The sequence below is a fragment of the Camelus ferus genome, chromosome 9, assembly GCF_009834535.1.
Source record: "Camelus ferus isolate YT-003-E chromosome 9, BCGSAC_Cfer_1.0, whole genome shotgun sequence".
NCBI classification, from domain to species: Eukaryota; Metazoa; Chordata; class Mammalia; order Artiodactyla; family Camelidae; genus Camelus; species Camelus ferus.
The window spans coordinates 73,709,209-73,731,957 of NC_045704.1; the positions used below are offsets into that span (position 1 = coordinate 73,709,209).

Below are 22,749 nucleotides of genomic sequence, written 5' to 3' on the forward strand. Positions count from 1 at the left end.
ATCCCCAACCCCCACCGTGGCAAGAATGACCAAAGGGAAGTGTGCAAGAAGCATAGTAGTAGGATATAGACTTAGAGAAGTACCCAGAAAGGCTTTAGCGGACATGATAAGAACTTTATATTTTATTTTATTGGGGATGGGAAACCAATTAAAAGTTTCAAACAGGGAAGTAACATGATCAAATTTATGTTTTTTCAAAAGTTCACACTAGTGACTGTGAGGAGAGGAAACTGAGGTATATAGAGCAGAAAATAAAGAAACTGATTAAGAAGCTATTGCAACATTCCAGGTAAGAATGATGAAGAAATGACGGTGAAGTCTAACAATAAATCAAATCAAACTCATAAATAACTATAATACAAAAGAAACTGTAAGTGTCATAACAGAAGGTACAAAGTATACAGGAAATCAAAGGAAAGGTCACTTTTGAATGAGGATCAAGAAAAATGAATTAGAGTCAAATACTGCAGGGATTCAAAGAATTAGAGAAATAAAAATTAATCTCTATTTATTTTTTCATTTATTCTCTTCTCTACGCTTTCTTACACAGCTTTCCGGGGGTCCTATAACAACCCAGTCACATGCTGGTTTCCATCTGTCAATGTCATTGGTGTATGTCTTTTGAAATGTCCTTGAGAGTGTTGGACACAGAGAAAATGTTTGGAAATGATTAATAAATCTGCTCAAAGACCACCAAACTGTGACACAACCACAGTCAAACAAAGTTATGTTTATTAATATGCTGCAGGAAGAGATTCCATGTCAGCAGAACCAAGGAGCATTTCACCAAAACTAAGGAAGGAAGAGCCAGTGTTCTCACTGGTTTGGGAGCAAGGTAGAGTTTAAGCAAAATTTAAATGAGCAGTGCTTTGATAGGCTGAAAGCAAAGTAGAGCTGTGTTAGAAACCGGGATGGATTAAGAAGTGAGCTTACAGCCCTGCTTCCTTGTAAACTATAAAGTTAAAATGAATGTGAAATTTTGTATCTGAAAACACACTATCTGAATCTTTGAACTTGGGTAGGAAATCAAGGGTACTTCTCTGTCTCAAAGTGGCCACATAACTCAGGAAATAGGGGGATGTTCCCATCTCACTAACATGATTTCAAAAAGCAAATTTTCTCATAGTCTATGATTTTAGGGAACAAAGTTTTTCAATGGTATGCCTCTGGAGTTAATTAACAAAAAAGATTTTTTGCAGTTTTACACCACTATATATAGCTTTTAACATTATTATTTATTAGGGCACAATTTAAAAATGCTAGTTTTGGGGGGGAAGGTATAGCTCAATGGTAGAGTGTGTGCTTAGTATGCACAAGGTCCTAGGTTCAATCCCCAGGACCTCTGTTAAAAATAAATAAATAAACCTAATTACCTCCCCCCTAAAAAAAAATTGCTAGTTTTGCCTAAATTGCTAGAGCTCAATTTAAGATATCATGATTCAGCAATCCCACTCCTGGGCATATAGCCAGAGGGAACTCTAATTTGAGAAGACACATGCACCCCAATGTTCATAGCAGCACTATATACAATAGCCAAGACATGGAAGCAACCTAAATGTCCATCAACAGATGACTGGATAAAGAAGTTGTGTCATTTGCAGCAACATGGATGGACCTGGAGATCATTGTTCTATATAAAATAAGCCAGAAAGAGAAAGAAAAATACCATATGATATCACTCATATGTGGTATCTGAAAAAAAAAAAAAGAGGACACTAATGAACTCATCTACAAAAGAAACAGACATGCAGACATAGTAAACAATCTTGTGGTTACCAGGGAAAGGGGGTGGGAAAGGATAAATTTGGGAGTTTGAGATTTGCAAATGTTAACTACTATATAGAAAAATAGATTTTAAAAAAGACAAATTTCTTCTGTATAGCACAGGGAACTATATTCAATATCTTATAATAACCCTTTAATGAAAAAGGATGTAAAAATGAAGATACACACACACACACACACACACACACATATACATGCATGACTGGGACATTGTGCTGGACACCAGAAATTGATACATTATAACTGACCATACTTCAATTAAAAAAAAAAAAGAAGAAGGCTGTAAAGCAGAAGCATGCCTATCTTGGGAATGGATGAATGAGGAAGAGAGCAGAAGAGCTTAGAGGTGAGTGGAGACAAACCGCCACTTGCTCAGGCTGCTTGTGAGCAAGTCACAAGTGCTCTGAGCCTTCCTGGAAAATAACTGACATCCAGGCCAGCAAATCACTGTAGGAGATAGCTGGTCTCTATGTGGGGAGGGTCTAACCAAGAGGGTCATTTGCTTCAATGAATGGCTCCAAGTGATTAGAAGCCATGACAGAAGGGGAATCATAAGTTGTCAGCTAGAAAGTACATCATCAGTATCATGAAACTGTATGGGACGAGATCTTGCAGGGTCCTTTAACAGTCTATCAAAGTGCCCCATATATTTGGATATCTGCCAGGAAAGAGGAAATCAACAGCCAAGGGAGAACTACCTCTTTTCCCAGAGTAGAAGGAGAAGGAGAAGGAACACAGAAAGAAAAGATTAGCCAGCTTCCCCACTATAGGTTTCCTTAGAGAAGGGTGTAAGCTTAGATGTGAGATTAGCATTTTAATTGGACTGAAAGTGAATCTTAATGATAAATAATGGTTTGCTTTTAAAAATCAAAAATGAGTAGGAAAGTTAAGGGATATTTCAGGGAAGGGGAATCCAATAAACTGTAAGGTTTTTTTTTTTTGGTTTTTTTTTGGTAGTTCCGTGAGATTCAAGTAAACTCAGCCATTGAGCCAATTAGTCACATACAGATGCTTTTATTTCTATAAGATAGATTCTGCTATGGACTGAACTATGTTCCCTCAAGTTTCATATGCTAATGATCTAACCCCCAATGTGATGGTATTTGTAGATGGGGCCTTTGGGAGGTAATCAGGTTTAGATAAGATCATGAAGGTGGGGCCCTCATGATGGAATTAATGTCCTTATAAGAGTTACACCAGAACACTCACTCTCTGTCTCCCTCTCCCTCTCTCTCTACCTTGTGAAGATACAGCTAGAAAGCAAGCCAGGAAAAGAGCTCTCACCAGAACCTGACAATGCTGACACTCTGATCTTGGACTTTCAGCCTCCAGACGTGTGAGAAAATAAGTTTTTGTGTAACCCATTCAGTTTATGGTATTTTGCTATGGCAACCCGAGCTATCTAACATAGATTCTGAAAACAAAATTGCTGGGTTAAAAGGCGTCTTTATATTTTATTCAAATAAATGTTAAGAATTATTTTTCTGAAAGCTTGTGACAAAAATTTGCCCTCAAATGCAACCAAGATAAAATTTCATGAATATGTAAAATGTTTTATTTTATACAGGAAGTAAATCTACAAATGACTATCCATAAGATCCACATACAGTCATCTCTCAATAAGAAACACAGAATAATATTGACATTTTGTCTCTGACCACTGTGACAATTCTGCAATGAAATATTTAGCCTAGTTTCTTAAAGTCATCAAGCAAATCAATGAATATGCAATCCCTAGTTGCCACTAGGGTATATTTTAATTTCTTGTTGAGTAACATTAATTTACATGTTTTAACATTCAGTGACTATTAATCTACTTGTAAGGCCACTATGTTAATGCTTGAAGGATACAGAGATGAATATAGCAATGCCTATCTTCAAGTAGCTTACCAGTAATAAGAAAATGACATACACAATTAATTATAATAAAATTTATATATAATGATTTTTACTATAAAAGCAAATGGGATGAAGACATGAATTCTGTCTGCCTTGGGAAAAGGGAAATCTTTGCTGGTGGCTGTACTAACAGCAAGTTTGAGGGTGGTTTATTACACAACAAAAGTACTGAAAAAATCTGTTTTTCAGTTTCCTGCTGAAACACAGAGGAGAGAACAGAAGAGGCAGAGATGGTGCTGACTAACAATGAAAAATTTAGAGGAAAGGTAACATTTTGAGCACTTGTAGGAAATTTGGGAGCTAAAATGCAGATATCTGTGGGAAAAGCATTTTGAAAGTTTTAGCAAGTACAAAGATCTGAATCATGGGTCTGAAAAGTTCAAGAACAGCTAGATGTTTAGTATGTCTATTGTAGAGTGTGAATGAGGCGGGAAGAGAAGAGATGAAGTCAGAAAAGTAATACACTGGAGAATCCAGATTATATAAGCTCTTAAAAATCAAAGGAAGAACTTTAGCTTTTAGTCTAAGTGAGAAGACAAGACACTGCAAAGTTCTGAGGATTTAACAGAATCTGGCTGCTGTGATAAAAAACATATTGAAGAATATATTATATGTAATATAAAATATGTGTAACAAATTAAAAATTTTTAAATAGAGTAAAATAAATATTACATATATAATTTACCTATATAATCTTTATATGAGTAAATACAAATAAAAGGATATTTATTATATATTGATAATTTATAAAAAAAATATTTAAATGTATTTATATTAATATATTTATATATTCTTTGTATTTACATACTTTTATAAAATATAAATATATAATATACACATATAATAAAAATATGTATAAGTAAAAGGATATTTATTATGAGGAATTGGCTCATGTGATTATGGAGGCTGAAAAGTCCCATGATCTGCTATCTTGAGCTGAATAGCCAGGAAACCTGATGGTTTAATGCAGCCCAAGTTCAAAAGTCTGAGAACCAGGGGAGTTGGTGTAGAACCCAGTCTGATAGTTGAAGAAGATGAGATGAGATGCCTCAGCATAATTAGTGATGGATTAAAAAAAAGAGTGATTCTTCCTTTCTCCACCTTTTATTGTATTCCAGTCTCAGCGGATAGTAGATGCCCACCCCCCATAGGAAAGGCAATCTACTTTATTGAATTCACCAATTCAAATGCTAATCTCATCCAGAAACACCCTCAGGGACAGGAACACAGAAATAATGTTTAATCTGGGTTCCCTGTGGCCAAGTAAATTGACACATAAAATGAACCATCACAGAGTATATTTTTAATAATGATAGAATCCGCTTGCTATGGTTAAAAAATTAATTAACTCTAATCTGTTAGAACATTTACATAATAAAATTTAATGAAAGATTTCTTACTTATGCAATTTGGAGGGAGTCAAGCACTTCCGTAGGGCAGTTGTCACTGATGCGGTGACTGGGTATTCTATGCTGTGACCTTACAGCTCTTTGATGTCAATATGCGGCCTCCATGATCACAGCTTTCACATCCACTCTTCTGTACTATAGTCTGGAATTAACACATGTTCTTTTCACTACACCTCACTGACCAGAATGAATCACTGGTTCCACCTAACAAGGGAGATGGGAAAGTAGAGGAATACATGGAATAATTGTTGAGCCTTACTGAGGCTTAGTTCAGACAGCGATATCTCCTAAAAATCGAGGGGTAACAGGAAACAAGATGGTACCTAGGGATGCTGTGAGAAAATTACTGAGACAATAAGGGCACCATGAGCTCAGAAAGTTTGGGATCTTCAGGGCTATACCAAGAAAACGGTGCAACTCAGAACAAGCCACAACCACTTCCACTTAGACAGGGGAGAGATGAAAGCAAATTACATTTTCCTCCTATCCTTCAGGCCAAGCCTGATAAGAGGGGAAACCAATTCAGACTGTTAGTAACTGAGAGTAACCAAGACATTTTATGAAATCTGCCTGACCTACTGTCAAGGGAAGGATATGGCAGATTTAATTGAGTACAACTAAAAGCAATTAGGTAAAGAGATAAAATTCTGTCATGTTACTATCTCACTTAGGAGTTGTGATGTCTCAATTATAATAAAGACCATTAAACTTATCTTGATGACCCATGTAACAATTCTTGACCATAGGAGGCAGTGGTAATATTAAAGTTAATCCATTCATGCATTCATTTATTGAACAAATATTTATATATGTTTACTATATGCTAATCATTTAACTAACCATAAGAGACATAGGAAAAAGAGTATAAAGGATAGTGCTTAAAGTAGCATGCCCTCTTCAGTCAGTTTATACCTCTACATTGGCTCTTTTTTTTTTTTTTTTTCCAAAAATACTTACTCTCCAAAAGGAATTCATTTACTTACTTTCCTGCATGCTTTAGTCTGTCTTTACTACCAGGATGTAAGTGCCAAGAAAGGATTGTCTTGTTCTTCCTTCTCTGTTTGTCAACACTGGCATGCCCCATGGATCAATTCTGGTCCCCCTCCTCTCCATCTACACTCTCATTCCTTGAATATAAATATTATATGTGTTGATGCTATATATGTATCCAGTGTTGGTGTTTCTCCAGAATGCCATACTTAACACAACCAACTGCCTACTTGAAACATGGATACAGAATAGGTACCTTAAACTGAACATGTTCCTCCTTCCCCCAGTCCCTAACTTAGCTACTTTAGTCACTCCTGTCATGCTCAGTAAATGACATTATCATTTACTAGATGGTGGGCAGCTTGGGGCTCAAGCCAAAACCCCCAAATTTATCAGTAATTACCCTTCTTCACTGCAATCAGTTCTACTTCCAAAGTATATCTCAATTCCTGTTCATTCTCTCCATATCTGTTAACAAACTATTTCTAACAGTGTGTTTTGCCTGGGCTACTGCAGTAGCTCAACTGGTCTTCCTGCTTCTACTCCATTTTTCTACACCGCAACCAAAGAGAAATTTTCACATCTAAAATTTAATCACTTTGTACATATACACATATGCACAGACCCCTCTACTAAAAAATTCTGTCAGTTTCCAATTGGTCTTCAGATAATCAAGACTCCAAACTAACCCACAGGGCCTTCATGATCTGATAATGCATACATGACATTTTGGGGCTGGGGGGAATTACCTGTGGTTTTCCTAGTTTTTATTAATGTCTGTCCCTCTCCTGATTTCTAACCAGTTTTCCATGGGAGCCAAAGTTTTGATATAGTTTACTGCTATATCTTTAGTAAATAAAAAGAGCAGTAAGAGGCATCTTAAACCTGTAGACTGTAGTAGCTGTACCTGAAATAATACCTCTATCCAGACTCCTCAGGCCCTCACTGTATGGAATAAGGCTGCCTCACTCCACTCAGAAATGGGGCAGAATAGTGTACAGTCACATAAGCAGGGTCAAATCCCAGCTCTGTCATTTACCAGCTGTGTGACTTAAACTTCCTCACACGTCCGTCAGTGTACTCAACTGTAAAACAGGGAGCAGAAAGTACCCCTTAAGAGTTGTTGCGGGGACGTATATCAGCCTGTCTCTCCCTAGAAGCCGTCAATTCTGTGAAACGAAACACGGCCAAAACGTAACAGGCCGCTGAACGTCCGAAGATTCAAGAAAACAAAACACGTTTTTAACTCAACGTGTTGTTCCTTTAAACTGGTTCGCCTGGCTACCTGGACTCTACTGAGCGGAAGAACTTGCTCTCCCAGACTTCGCTATGTGGACTGTGTGCACACACCCAGTACTCCCGCACCGAGTCCCCGCCAGCCAACGCGAGCACTTTCGCTGCCCGCCTGGATGAGGAACCCGCCGAACGCAGCTCCACACCCCCAGGCGCCACGCCCAGACCCGCTTCCCGCTCGCGCATGCGAAGCAGTGATTCCTTCTGCCCTTGGGTTACTTCTATCGTTAAGCACGACGGAATCCCTCTTACATTCTCTGACAACTTTTTAAATCCTCACGCTTCCCTCAGGGGAATTTTTGGTTTTAACACTTTCTGCAACTACCTGGAATGTGAATCACTGTGCTTTCCCACCTCTGTGGAACCTCTTCATTCGGCCTGAGGAACTTGTTTCCGAAGAGGCAGCACCCCTCCGTGCGCAGGTCTCGCGAGAAGGCGACCATCTCTCGCGTTATTTCTTTGTTTTCCAGAATCCTTAGCGCGAAGTGGAAAAATACTCATTTACCTCAGCTTCTGTTGATTATCGCAGTTTTCAGGACGGCTTTCCTGGTTCTCTGAGGGAAATGGCGGCCCCGGAGCAGCCGCTGCCCATGTCCAGAGGATGCCAGAGCTCTGCTTCGCTTTCTCCACCGCGGGGCGACCGAACCCTCTTAGTGAGGCACCTGCCAGCCGAGCTGACTGCTGAGGAGAAAGAGGACTTGCTGAAGTACTTCGGGGCACAGTCGGTGCGCGTCCTGTCCGACAAGGGGCGACTGGTAAGGGCGCGCCGGTCCCAAGCCTCCCGGGAAGGCCCTGGGCTGGTGACCCGGGGAGGGGAAGTTCTGACAGAAGGAAGAAGACGGAAAAGAGTGAGGAAAATGCGCTTGTGTAGTGGGGGCTTCCCCCTCTTCCCTCTTATCAAAATAACTTGCGTCCCAAATCGAGCTTTAATTGGTTCCAGCCTTGGTTCGTCGCCGCGCTGCGGAAAAGCGGAAATGAGAAAGGCAAAGCAGAAGGATGGAAAATAAGCTCAGTTATATTCCATTTTTCCACCCATGCTGAGATTCTCAAAACACCTCTAAATTTGGAGGTATTTCTGTTAGACTTGAGTTCTTTCAGAAATTTGTAACAAAGGACTATTTTAAAATCTTGGTTTATTTATAAGCCCGCGTTAAGACATTCATCAAAATAGAGGAGAAACTACAGGAGTCAGTAACTTGAGTAAACGAGTTGCAGGCTTTCTCCTAGATTTTTGATGAAAATGTTCTATAAAAATTTCCCGACGGAATCTTTTAGGGAACGATATTTTAAGACTACTAAAATTTCTAGCACAGGAATGTACATAATTTATTTTCTTTTATACTTGAAGATGCTTTATATGGATTTCTCACCTTTAAAATAGTAATGGTGATGTTACGTTTCTGCAAGATGGTCTGTGACGGAGCAAAACATAAATGGTTTAAGTCTCCCCAGGTGATTCTAATATGCAGCCAGAGTTGCGAGTTACTGAGTTAGAAGAAAGACCAGTTTTGATCTAAATGTCATGTATACCAGCAGATGTTCTGTGTGGTTCAGTTTGAGTACACTTAATGATGTCCTCTTGGATGAGATTAGACAAAATTAGTTACGCAGTATACTCAAGCAACTTGTAAATGCTTGAATAAGAATTGACAAGAACTCTTTCTTAGCATAATGATTCAATTACTTTTGACTTATGTTCCTTTTCTGATAGTTTAAAAATATTTTAACAGTTTATATTTAAAAAGAGACTCCTCTCACTTAACCTTCATTATAAGGAAAACGCACAAAGGGAATGTACACTTCAGGAGTAATTTTCTGTGAGTGAACATTCTTAAACTTTACATTTGGCTGTATAGTGGAAAACTTAGATCTTTAGATGTATTATAAATGGAAGATATTTTTTACTTTTTGGATGATTTAAGGGTGATCGTCTGTGTATAGTAGGGGTTTTTAAACTTAATGGAGTGTCGAACTATTTTAAAATATATGTAAAACATGGTGTGTGTATATCCACAGCTTTATATGAATTCCACATACCTTTCATCTCAGAGGAATCTGATCCAAAACGGATTCAAAAGCATTGTACTGAAATTAGTAATCAGTTGAATAATCTCGATTTCCCATCCTTTTATGTGTTTTATTAATGTGTCAAATCACTGTCAACTAGTATAGTATCAGACTTCCTTATGAGAAACTGAAACTATATTTGAAATAATTTGTACCTTAATTCTTTTTCAGAAACATACAGCTTTTGCTACTTTTCCTAATGAAAAAGCAGCTATAAAGGTATGACTTTTTTTTTTCTCTTAAAGTTGCTATAATTTTGTATTATCTGATCTTAGTTCAAAAATGAAACAATGTTAAGCTATAGCTTTTAAAAGGAAAATGGTTTGTATTTCCAGACCTAACCTCATAGGCTACATTTGGTTTGTCAGTTGGCAGATTTTACCCAATGTTTAGGTATTTGGGTATAAGACTAGTAGATTAATTAGAATGTAAATTAAAATTGGATTGTAATCTCATCTGTAATTAAAAGCAAATTCTAAAGGATGTAGAGATTTATAACTATCTCTGTAACTGTTGCAAGACATGATGTTTTAAGTCTTAAAAGGAGAATCCATATATATATATATATATATATAAAAAAAACACTAGGGAATCATTTGCAAAGAAGATAGCTTTTGAGGTAGACCTTTAATGATTAGTTCAAAAGAAAACAGGCCTTCCAGATTTGGAGAATGCAAAATAAAGCTGTGGGGCTTGGAAAGTTCTAAGTGGAGCAAAAACTAAGGGTTGAAATAGAAATAGGATTTGAAATAGAATAGGAACTTGGAAGATAGGTTGAGTCGAAATTTGAGTGGAAGGGGAAGGAAGGGAAGGATTGAATTTTGTTTGATACATTTGATACATTTGAGCTGACCAATAATATGGATAGATCTGTGAAAGATACCTAGTAGAGTTCATGAAATAGATTGGATGTGGACAACGATTAGCGGTAGAAAGTCCAAATGGAAAAACAAGACAAGAGAAATGTTATAATGGCCAAGACAAGAGAAAGGATCGAAATAAAGCAGTAAGAAGACAAAGGAAGAAGTAGATAAACATTTGGTAGAGATTGTGTTTGTAGGTCTTGGGATCCCTGGAGATGTAGTGGTTCAGAGAGAGGGAATACTTGAGGATTTTTGTGCCTTGTTATTGGGTTATTACATTAGCTGACATGAAGGGCAAGATTCAGAGGATGTTTGCAAAGGTAGGTAATAAATTCACATGCCACCTGTTAACTTTGAGGAGTCAGTGGGCTATTTGGAAATATTTTAAAAACAACTAAAATATGGATCTAGAGCTGAGGCAAGGCTTAAAATGGAGTTTCTTCATGGATATGGTTGCCCAAAGGAAGACGAGCCAGCCAAAGAAGGCTGGGAGGAAGAAGTTAAAAAGAAAGTAGAACCAGAAAATAAATTCTAATGAATGCAAAGAGAGGAGAGTTTTAAAAAGATAAGATCCTGTGATGACACAAGAGGAAGAATGAACACAGTCTGTTAGTAAAGTACTTTTTATTGTTAAATGATAGAAATGACCCAAATTCTCAATAAGGGGAAGGGACACTTTAAATTATATATTCATAAGCTGGACTACAGCTGTAGGAGAATGATGTTAAATGAATATGTATTAATAAGGAATGTAACTAAGATAGAGTACATGAATAAAAATACAAAACGTTATGTATAATGCAGCCCTGGAGTTTTGGAAAACTAATACTACGTATGCTGGTTTATGCATAGAATAAAATGTGACAAAGCTATACACCAAATTGAGTAATAAATGTCTTTCTCTGAGGGTAGGATTATAGAAGACATTCATTTTATAAGTATTTTTAAAGTATAGGAAGCTTTTTTTCAGAAAAGGTTCTTTGAAATCTAGCATAAAAAGTTATAGTTAAAATATGGTAATGAAAACCACATTGTTTTAGAGTCAAGGTTAACTTGGAGGAGAGAACGTGGAACCAGTCGTTATCTTTGGGAAATGTTTGTGTTGAAGAGAAGAATTAGAAGGTAGTAGCAGTGATAGGGCTTTTAGGCTAGAATGTACTTAACTGACAGATTTTTAGAACAAAAGGAGAGAAATGTTTAAGTAGCTGAGAGAGCTAGGGAGATTAGTTAACATTAAAAATTAAAAGCCATAACTTTGAAGAGAGTGTGTGACATCCATTTTGAGAGGAAGAATGTTGAAGTAATTCAGTTGTATTTCAGACAGTTTAAAGGTTCACTGATAGTGAAGAGGTCTGGAGTTGATTTAGGGACTTGAAAATTACTGAAACTTTTAAAAACTTGTTTTGTATAATAGAGTCAAATAAAGATGCATAAAGATAGTAGAATAAAATTGTAGTTCCAGATAAGGCCTAAATTCCAATTGTTCAAAAAATATTAAGTGCCTGCTATGTGCTAGGTGCTGCTTTAGGTCTTGGGATATTAGTGAATAAAAGAAAAATTTATGCCCTCATTGGAGCTCACATTCTCAAAAGTGGAGACAGACCAAAAATAATAAACTTAGTAAATTGTATAATATTTTAGAAAATGATAAATGCCACGGAAAAAAAGAAAGCAGTAAGATCAGGAGTGCTGGGTTGGAAGGGTTAAGCCGTAGTTAAGGTAGTTAAGGTCATGTTGGAGCAACAGTTTGAAGGAGTTGAAGGAAGTTAGCTAAGGGAATATCTGGGGGAAGTACATTTTAGTAAGAGTAGCTGGAACAAAGGCTCTTGGGAGCATGCCTGTCATGTTCAAAGAAGCCAGTGTGACTAAAGCAGAAAACATGAGGGGAGATGATTGCATTCAAGGTCAGAGAAGTAAGAGTCTATATCATGTCTATCTTTAAGGGCCCTAGATTTTACTCTTGAGTAAAATTGGAAGCCACTGGAGTACTGTAAGCGAAGCAGTAACATATAGAAGAATCACTTTGTGTTAAATAGACGGAAGGCAGAGAAGCGTAGAAACGGAAATTTGTTAAAATGTTATACTGGTAATTCAGTCCAGAGATGATGGTTGCTTGGACCATGGTGGTAGCAGTGGAGATGGTAAGTAGTGAGAGTCTGGATATAATTTGAAGGTGGAAGCCAACAGGATTTCGTGATGGCTTGGATATGCAATGTGGGAAAGAGGTGTTAGGATGATTCCAAGATTTTTGACATGAATAAGTGAAAGAAGGGAGTTACTATCAACTGAAATGGGGAAGGCTCCAGATGGAGAACATTTGAAGGGGGATGGGGAGAGAAGATTAGTGATTCAGTTTCTGAAGTGTTGATTTTAAAATATTTGTTAGGCACCTAAGGGGAGCTATCCAGCAGTTTGGATATATGTCCTTGGACTTAAGGACAGAGGTTTGGGCTGAAGTTATAAATTGGGAAATCATCAGCACAGAGATGGTATTTAAATTTAGGATGCTGGATTAGATAAAGAGGAGCACTAATAGACCTCTGGAATATGCCAGCATTAAGAATGTGGGATGGTGTAAGCAAAGTGATTGAAGAGCAGAAATCAATGAGCTAGGAAAAAAACTGCAGAAAACTATAGTGTCTAAACATCAAATAAAGAACATCTATCAAGGAGGAAGTGGTTGTGTTAAATGCAGTAAAATGAAGCCTGAGCGTTGACCATTCCTGTGGCAGTGCAGAATTGTTTATGACAAGCCGTATCAGTGGACTGATTGAAGCATAAGCCTGGTTCGAGTGAGGTTGAGATTGAATGGAAAGAGAGGAATTTTAGACCTGTATCTAGACCTGTATCTTACCCAGCACCTCCCTCCCCCCTTTCCCATAATTCATGACATCGAAACACCAGCTTTTCCCCTTTTTCCTTGAGACTCAGGAGGGCCAAAGCAACAGCCTTCCCCCCCCCCCCTTACCAAGGGTTGAAGGAAGGGAATCGATCCTTCTTGTTCAGAGGCACCAACTCCCTCCCCTAAATCAGGCTTTTGTGAGCAGAACAAGAGAAAGAAGAAGAGGGTGTAGATAAACAGCAACACGTTGATGGTTTCTAACCTGGATGACTGCTGCTTGGGGTTTCATTATACTCCTTTCTTCTTTGTGTGTGCTTAAAAATTCCAAAATAAAAAAGTTTAAAAATAAAAAAAAAAAAGAGAGAGAGAATATAGATAACTCTTGAGGAATTTTACTGCAAGAGTACTTTAAGAGGGTCGGGGGACAGTGGTAAGTGGGATCAGTAGGTGAAGAAAAAATACATTTAGAGTGGGAGAAACGAGTGTATGTTTATACTGATGTGAATGATCTATTAGAGGACAGAAAATTAGCAATGTAGGTAAGAACACCCCCTGTATAATTCCAGAGGGATGATAGAAGAGAGGCTGGGATTTAGTATACAAGTTAAACAACTAGATTTAAATAAAAACATGGATAGTTAGTATGTGATAATAGATGGAAGGTAGAATATGTGGATGCAGATGCTGGTAGATGGGGAGTTACAGTGGGAAATACGAAGTTTTCTACTAGTTGCTGTAGTTTTCTCAGAGTAGAAAGTAATGTCCTAGGCTAAAAAAATGGTATAGGACTATTGTGATGTTAGGAAGGAGGAGAAAGTACAAAATATTGTCTTAGAGATTGGTAGAAAAATATAAACTAAGAATGTAATATATAACTCCATGGCTTCACCCTCAGATTGATGGTTGTGGTCGTGAATTTGAAGTGAGACCAGTTCAATTCATTATTTTTGTTTTTCTGACCATTTTTAGCTACCTGGGTATAAGCAGAGTTGGATTTAACTAGATCTTATTTTTGCTAAGTGATAGAAGGCAATCCCTTAATAAGTAATAAAGGCTTTGGAAGCCTGAGATTAGAATTGGGTAAGAAATAGCCAAGGGAGTGTTAACAGCATCAACGAAAAACATGTATAAATTTTTTTGTATATGGTCTCTAGCAAATAATTTTTGGCACAGTTATCAAACTTTTTACTCTTGCTCTTCCCGCTGAAGGCATTGACAAGACTGCATCAGCTGAAACTTTTAGGTCATACTTTAGTTGTTGAATTTGCAAAAGAGCAAGATCGAGTTCATTCACCGTGTCCCTCTTCAGGCACTGAAAAAAAGAAAAGGTATGTAGATAGTTAGGTTTTCCTGACATTGTAGAGTGTTTTTTGTTTGTTTGTTTGTTTTGAATTGTTAGTTGTATTGCTCTTGGATTGTTTTCAGACTAGCAAGTAAATAATTGGAACAGTAAATGATTACATCTCTGCTGAATCTGGTACATAAAAGCAATATATTTATTTGTTCCTAATTATGTGTTAGGAACCTAACTGTTGATTTAATATTAAGAATTAATCAATGTATAGTGGTAAGAGAGTAGAATGAAAAGCATTCAACTTTAAGTGGAGGGAAGGTAACTAATACAAAGTCCTTGTATGCATCAGAGATTTAGAGTTGAGAGTGGGGAGGAGGGCAAGGCCCCAGCAACCTGACTTTTAACGAGCCCTCATTGATGTTCATTAAAGAAATTTGTGTGCCACTATTTTATACCATGTGAACTTCAATTTTTTTTTTTTGTTCAGTGAGATTTATCATACCATCTTCGTAGGGTTGATGTGAAGAGTAAATGAAAATGTGCCATGCCTTATATATATCTGGAATAGATATTTTTTTCCATTTGCTTAAGAAATAATTAAAAGTTTTACTTATTGTGGAACTGTTTTCATAATGCCATGTTTGAAAAGATAGTATGTCCATTTTGTATGCAATTTATAATTTTGTTTCTTAAGATAAAATCAACTTTGATTCTGTATCTCTTAGATCTGATGATCCTGTGGAAGATGATAAAGAAAAGAAAGAACTTGGTTGTTTAACTGTAGAAAATGGAATTGCACCCAACCATGGGTGAGCATTTTTTGTTTGTATTTCACTGTTCTTTTGGTTTTGTACTGGGTAAAGGGTGGCAGGGGAGGTTATGCAAATAAGATAATTTTCAAAGGATATTTTATTATGCATGATGAATATTTTAATGTATTTATTAAACATTTTGAGCTTTAAGAGTTTGTCACTGAATTTGATTCCTTAAAATGTTCAGTTATAAGCTCTGATAAGAAATGCCATATTTTTCTATAATGTAATCAGAAGGCAAGTTTCTTTTTAAATGTACTCATTTGGATCTGTTAAGAACAAAGTACTCTTAGATTTATTGAATCATTTGAGCAATTTGTATGTTTCTAGATTACCTAAGATGAGTTATTGATATGAAATGTATTAAAATATAATAAACATTTAAAATATTTTTTAGGCTGACTTTTCCTCTAAATTCATGCCTCAAGTATATGTACCCACCACCTTCAAGCACAATCCTAGCAAACATAGTAAATGCTTTGGCAAGTGTGCCTAAGTTCTATGTACAGGTAAGTAGAATCAAAGTAAATGTTCCTCAAAGTAAATACTGGTATAACTTGACATGTTGTTTTTCATACTAATTTGCATACTTTAAAAAATGATAGTATTAATCAGACTAATTGTTGCAGACAATGATATTTCAGTATTTTAAAGGTGTCTTAGTTCAGGCTGCTGTAACTAAGTGCCATAGACTGGGTGACTTTAAATAATAGAAAATTATTTCTCACAGTATGGAGACTGGAAGTTGAAGATCAGTGTGCCAGCATGATTAGGCTCTGGTGATGGCCCTCTTCTGGGTTGTAGATGGCCGTTTTCTGTTTTTATCCTCCCATAGCTGAAAGCGGGTCAGAAAGCTTTCTGTTGTGCTTTTTATAAGGGACACTGATCCCATCCATGGGGGTTCTACCATCGTGACTTTATTACTTCCCTAACGCCTCACCTTCTAATACCATCATATTGGGGGTTAGGATTCAACATACGAATTTTGGAAGGGAACACAAACACTCAGTCCATTGCAAAAGGTAATGAAATAATTACTACATTAAAGTAAAAGCTTTTATGAACTATAGCATAAACAAATTAACATATTTAAGTTTTAAAATACTAAAACATAAGCTAATTTGGGAAATACAATTTCTGGTAATTGTTACGTCAGCATACACCTTATCCTTTCTTAAAGAAAAAGACATAGTGGACCCTTAGTAAATGCTTGAGAGTACTGACAATAAAAGATACTTCTTTGAAGTGCAAAATATAGATGTTGTTTATTTACTTTATTATATTTCTCTTTGTTTCATAATTTCACAGTAAGGGGAAAAATAACATTTCAGTAGACTTTTACATTGTAAGAACATAACATTTTTAATAATGAGAATAATAGTGTTTGTAGAATTATCAAGCATTTTAGGAGGGCTAATTTTCTGAGATATACCAGTTTAGCCCTGTCCTGGGATTATAAAGGCAAGAGGTGGGCCTTCCTTTGCACTCAGTTAATCAATAGTGTTACTGCAAAGTTTTCATCTTTGAGTTCAATCATTTTTCTGTTTGATTTTAAATGTTTTACTGCTTTCATTAAGGTGCTTCATCTTATGAATAAAATGAATTTGCCCACACCTTTTGGACCAATTACTGCACGGCCTCCCATGGTAAGAAAGCTCTTAAATTTTTAAGATTCAAAATTTGTCTTCCTGAAGTGAGACTATTGATGCTAAATTTTTACACATTGTGTTAGTGACCTCTAATGTGTATTGAAAATAAAGAAAAAATGTAAAGTTAACATAATAGTCAAATGGGGAACTGAAAGTGGGGAAAGCCAGAACAATAAAGAGATGCTTTTGGTAATAGAGGCCATCATTTCTGCTAGTGTTATTGTTTGGTCCTTTGACGAACATTGTGCCATCCTGTAAGATAGTTACATTTAACAACTGAATTGTCTAAAATTTTCATTGTTCTGATTTTATTGCTAAAATACTGCATTTGCAGAAGACAAGAAAGGTTGATTTTTTAAATTAGAATGTACTATGCAAATCTATCAATAATTTAGATCATAGGCTATGTCTACTCTTGAATAATTTTAATTATTGTTTTGCTGTAGTACTCTTAGTACTTTTTTAGATAACAGCAATGAGAAATTATTTTGAGGGCTAACATTTAAATAGAAAAAATGCTTTTATATTGTGTATTGGCGCTTTTCTAATGTGTACACTATTAGCTTCATAATTTTTTTTTGTAACATCAGCACCTCATTGCCTGGCACATTGCAGGGATATTAGTTAAGATTATGCTAGCTATTACTAACAAAACTCAAATCTTAGTCACTTAACACAATATGAGTTATTTCTTGCTCGTGCCAGTTCCATTCCAAAAGCAGGGCGGAATGATTTTCTCCTCTACTGGGTCATTCAGAAGACCAAAGTTATCTTTACTTTGTGCATTCCCAGGTTGGTGAGGACATTACCATGCAGCTTGCAAATCAAGAAGAAAGAGAGGATTATATGAGTGGGAGTTTTTTATGCTAACATTCCATTGGCTAAAACCTAATTGAAATCTAACTGCAAGGGAGGTGTGGAAATTTAGTCCAGCTAGGTGCCAAGGAAGAAGAAACAGATTTGTGATCACTGTGATCAGTCTGCCAAGTCAGGTGTTCATTCAAGTTGTGTTGAATGTGTAAAAGAAGATCGTGAGGTAGAGATATTTGAGAATCATGTATCTGAATGAAAATGGTTTTCTAGTCTATAAACATCGTAGATTGCCAAAGTATTTTTGTTTTGTTTTTTTTCAATTAGTATGAAGATTATATGCCATTACATGCACCTCTTCCACCTGCATCTCCTCAGCCACCAGAGGAACCTCCTTTGCCAGATGAAGATGAGGAATTATCTAGTAAAGAATCCGAATATGAAAGCAGTGATGATGAAGACCGTCAGAGGTTTGTAATGTCAAATAATATTTGCTTAGATTCTAAGAAACATAGAATAGAGGAAAGAGATTCTCTTGCTTGTCTTAATTTTTCTTATAGTTTTTCATAATTTGGGTCCTTAGAATTTGTCCATTCCCTGGCACCCCAACCCCTCAAGGCGTACATAATAGCTATAGAGGCCTGAGACTAGATATCAAGACCTAAGGGAAAATTTTTGTATTATGAGTACTTTTTTGGATTGACGATTATAGTGTACAGTTGATCCTCAGTATTTGTTGATTTTGTATTTGCAGATTTGCCTACTTCTTACAATTTATTTGTAACCTCAAAATCAATCATTGCAGTGCTTTTATGGTCTTCTGCAGACATGGGCATGTGCCAAATGATGAAAAATTTGAGTCGCTTGAACTTGCACATTCCTAGATGAGATAGAACAAGGTGACATTTTGCCTTCTGGTTTCAGCTTTTTTTCAGGGTCCACTTAGTACCATGTTTTTCACAAAGAACAATAGACTTACAATGTTCAGGTATATAATCCACAGCATAGCCTAGAACAGGAATTGTTACACATTTTCTGTATAGGGCCAAAGAGTTCTGTTGTAGTGGGACAGCAGCCATAGATGATACCTAAATGAATGAGTGTTGCTGTTTCCAACAAAACTTGCTCTTGGAAAAAAAAAAAAAAAACAACAGGCAGCTGGCTAGATTTGGTCCTTTGGCTATAATTTTTCAACCCCTAGCCTAAAAGACCTGGATAGGCAAATGATGGAAATCTTAGGCATGTATGCACACAAACAGCCAGATTCAGAAGGAGTGGTCAATATGAGTCAAAACCCAAGCAGAGAACCTGGGCAATTTATGCAAGTAATTGACAGCAATTTGACTCTTACTGAGTCAATATCCACAAGTAGTGGCTCCATATATGTTATCCTTCTGCAGAAAGTTAAAGTAAAAGTATAGGTGGGACTGAAGCTACAAAAATGGGAGCAAATAGAACATCTGTCTTGAATAGAGACATTTAGGAAGGCTGGCAGTTCTTGATAGACTAACTTTGTAACTTGTTGCTAAATAAAGAACAAGGTAGAGTATTGCAATGAGTTAATTACTTAATTTCTGTATTTTCTTTATAAGAATAATGATAGTAATAAGAAATACTTTCTGTAGATTATCCAAAACATTTTTTTTTGCTTTTGTTTTGCTTATTTAGGTTTCCATTTAGGGGTGTAGTGAGGAATTATTCAGTTAATTTATCTTGAGTCATCAGAACAAAGCCTTTGCATGAACAAATCTCTGGTTTCATGCCTCTCTATTATCTTCTGGAAATAGTATAAAACATGCTACTACTTACTTATATGGCAAATGTTTATTGATTACTTACCTAATATATACCTTGTACTGTTATAGAGGCTTAGTATATTTTGGGTGAGCTAGTTTATGAATATAAACCTATGTTTCATATAACGATTTATTCATGAAATTTGTGGTTAACCACGGTTGTTAAGAGACTATAAATTTATAGCATATGTTTTCATTTTTCCTTGCTTAAGGAAAAAGGTTTGAAACTTATTTTAACCACGTTCTCCTTTTTCACTGCATTTTACTGTGTTTGTTTTGCTTTCAAATTTCACAAATATAACTCTGGAGAGAGTTTTTGAACTTCTGCTCTGTGGAAGCACTGTATCTGATCCTGTGGAAGATACCAGAAAGCCTAGACAAGATCTATTTCTAAATATTATTCATATTCATAATGGAGATAAGTTGTTTACAAGGTATTAATTGTCACACCTTGACTGATTAAGCTACTTCAGTGTAGTATTTGAAAATTTCTCAAGTAAGTTATCTTGTTTATATAATGGTACTCTTCAACAATTATGCACAAAATGTTTTTAAATTAAAGTACTTAAGTCCAGGCTTTCTTTAATAATTAGAATATGAATTGAAATAACTTTACTATGTTTATAATGTTTGTTGGGTATCAGTCAAGGAAAGGCCAATAAAGTTACATAAATTATATTTAGTGTATAAATGGTGAACTTTTGGCATCAAAGTTCAGTCATTTGGGCAATTAACAATTTTTATAATAAAACATGTCTTTAAAAATTGACTAAATGCCATTAAGTAAATTCCCAATCCCTTCAAACTAAGGTGAAAGTTGAGAAAGGAGATCTATAACTTAAACTTTTGTCAAATTGATTATATCTTAATTGATGGCTTAGAAATTATACTTATGCCATACAAATCATTTTATAATTTATAAGCCTAAATTCAAATTTAAGCTTAATACAAACAGTGGTAAATAGCTATGCTTCTACGTAAAGAAATCTTTTTCACTTTCTCTTCCTCCAATGTAGGATGACCAAACTAATGGAACTAGCAAATCTTCAGCCCAAAAGACCAAAAACAATAAAGCAGCGCCATGTGAGAAAAAAGAGAAAAATAAAGGATATGTTGAATACACCATCATCTGCTTCACACAGGTAATTTTGGATTATAAAATAAGGATTCCGTATGTATTTTGTCTACCTGCTTAACTCACATCATTCTTCAGGCTGGCTTTTATGTCATCAGTCCACTTGGTTTATCAGTGACTTCTTATTTGCCATATTCACAGTATTCAAAATTCTGTCAAAGTTGATCAGCACTTGATACTGTTGACAACTACAGGTTTTGAAATTGTCCACGATTAATTTTAAATTATCATTCTTTTTTGTTTCTCATCTTACTGCCTTTCTTCCTCTTTTCCTTCCTATTTTCTTTATTTCGTGCCTTTACTCACTCTATCACTTGCTTCTTTTTCTTTCAAATACTGTGTTTCATGTATTCCTGTCTATGGTCATCTTCTGTTCTTATATTTAAATTCTATGTTAATCTCATTGATTTTTTATAGTTTCACCTGTTGCAGCTAATGGATTCCAAATCTTCATCTCTAGATTTCACCTCCTGAGATCTAAAGACTTCATTTCCAGCTTCCTATTTGCATACTCAAGAGCATCTTATAGGCATTTAAGATATTATCCAAAACAAAATTCATTTACTTTCTTTTCATTATTCCTTTCTTATACTGCATTTACAGTTTTGATAATGACATCACCAATTTGTTTATATGAAATTGTTAGCTTCTCTTAACTCCATTACCTAATATCAAACATTTTTTTACTTCAAAGTACCCTACTAGGTAAAAGTTCACATGACTTGCACACAGAAGCCCCCTTTTAGATATTTATTGAATGTGTGATAAGTTCTCTGCTAAATATTCTGTGATTTGGAGCATACTTCCAAAGCTTAATGCCATCTTTTCAAATAGTGAGTTAATAGTCTTAGGGGCAAGTAAGCCATATGCACAGATTTCTGTTGCATTAGCATTTATAATAAAATGACGTAAGAAAAAGATACAGCTAAGAATGAAAGGTTGTAAAAAAAGAAAGGTCACAGCCAATTAAGAAATCTGGAAAGACTTTAAGTGGGAGGAGACATTTAAACTGGGCTTGAAGGATAAGAGGCAAAAATTAGGCAGGGAAGGGATAGCCAGCAGTGAATAAAAATGTGAAAGTTTCCAGAGGTAAGAAAATCTGTTGCATAGGAATAGAAATGATGAAAGGAAAAGCTAGAAGAATGTGGGGATATCTGCCTTTAAATACTAGGTTATGATGTGTGAATGTGTTGAGGGAACCATTGTAATGCCAGTGACATTTTTTGAAAATTAAGAATTTCTTTCAGACTGTGTTATATTATGATATACTTTCCAGGAAATATGCAGATTTGGGGTAACGGTCAGGGCTATGGGTATGAAAGAATTTTATTAGATATAAATTAACTGTCTTAAACTTTGTGTTATAGTAGAGAAATTGCCAAAGAAATAGTATTCATTGTTGGGCATTTTGTTTGAAATATATTGTCCTTTTTTCCCGTTTTTGACTGATTATCTGACATTTTGCATTAACATGATGCTTGAAATTATGACAGAAATTGCACTTGCCTATTTGCCATGGAATTCTGTGTATTTTAATATCTTACTCAGGTGAAAATTGCCATTACTTGGAATTTAAAATTCATTCAGCTTTTCTATAAGGTAAATTTTCCTTGAGTTTGTAAGTAACTTCATAAATGAAGAAAGAAGTTTGTTAAAATAATCTTTTACATTTTTAAAGGAAAGGTCTTTAAATTTTGGGTTTTTAAAATTATTATTTCATGTTAAAATAATGTGCATATTAACCACCTATATATGTCTTGACACCACAGTCCCATGCTTTTAATGTCTATAGCAGCACTGAACAATTAAAAATTAATGCAGTTGACCCTTGAACAACATAGGTTTGAACTGTGTGAGTCCACTTATAAACAGATTTTTTTCTGTGAATACTGCAGTACTGCATGATCTGAGGTTGGTTGAATCCCTGGATATGAAACTGGATATAGAGGAACCATGGATGTGGAGGGTCATCTATAAAGTTACATATGGGATTTTGACTGCTGCAGGGTTGGGGGCCCTAGTCCTTGAGTATTTCAAGAGTCAGCTGTAATGGAAACCGAACTAAATTTTCCAATAGCCATATTAAAAGATGAAATTAATTTTAA

At 35.8% G+C, this 22,749-nt stretch overlaps 2 protein-coding genes across 7 annotated transcripts in view; one reads left to right on the forward strand and one right to left on the reverse strand.

Moving 5' to 3' along the window:
* COL11A1 (collagen type XI alpha 1 chain) overlaps positions 1–7,791 on the reverse strand; it is a 491,277-nt gene extending 483,486 nt beyond the window's left edge. The window contains exons 1-2 of the mRNA XM_032487215.1: positions 7,702–7,791; positions 5,085–5,235 (exon numbers count right to left, since the gene is read on the reverse strand). The gene's annotated coding sequence lies outside the window, so the exon portion shown is untranslated. The remainder of the gene's footprint in view (positions 1–5,084; positions 5,236–7,701) is intronic.
* Positions 7,616–22,749, forward strand: part of RNPC3 (RNA binding region (RNP1, RRM) containing 3) — a 51,815-nt gene continuing 36,681 nt past the window's right edge. For 2 of the 6 annotated variants that reach the window (XR_004322700.1, XM_032487220.1), the window contains exons 1-8: positions 7,940–8,131; positions 9,615–9,662; positions 14,358–14,476; positions 15,168–15,251; positions 15,652–15,763; positions 16,832–16,900; positions 18,041–18,183; positions 20,526–20,651. Coding sequence is in view for 4 of the 6 variants with exons in the window: in XM_032487220.1 (XP_032343111.1) it covers positions 7,940–8,131; positions 9,615–9,662; positions 14,358–14,476; positions 15,168–15,251; positions 15,652–15,763; positions 16,832–16,900; positions 18,041–18,183; positions 20,526–20,651 (893 nt within the window). In the remaining 2 variants the exon portion in view is untranslated. Of the gene's footprint in view, positions 8,132–9,614; positions 9,663–14,357; positions 14,477–15,167; positions 15,252–15,651; positions 15,764–16,831; positions 16,901–18,040; positions 18,184–20,525; positions 20,652–22,749 lie in introns of all 6 variants that reach the window. The other 4 variants (XR_004322701.1, XM_032487219.1, XM_014566041.2 and 1 more) reach the window with 4 other exon arrangements.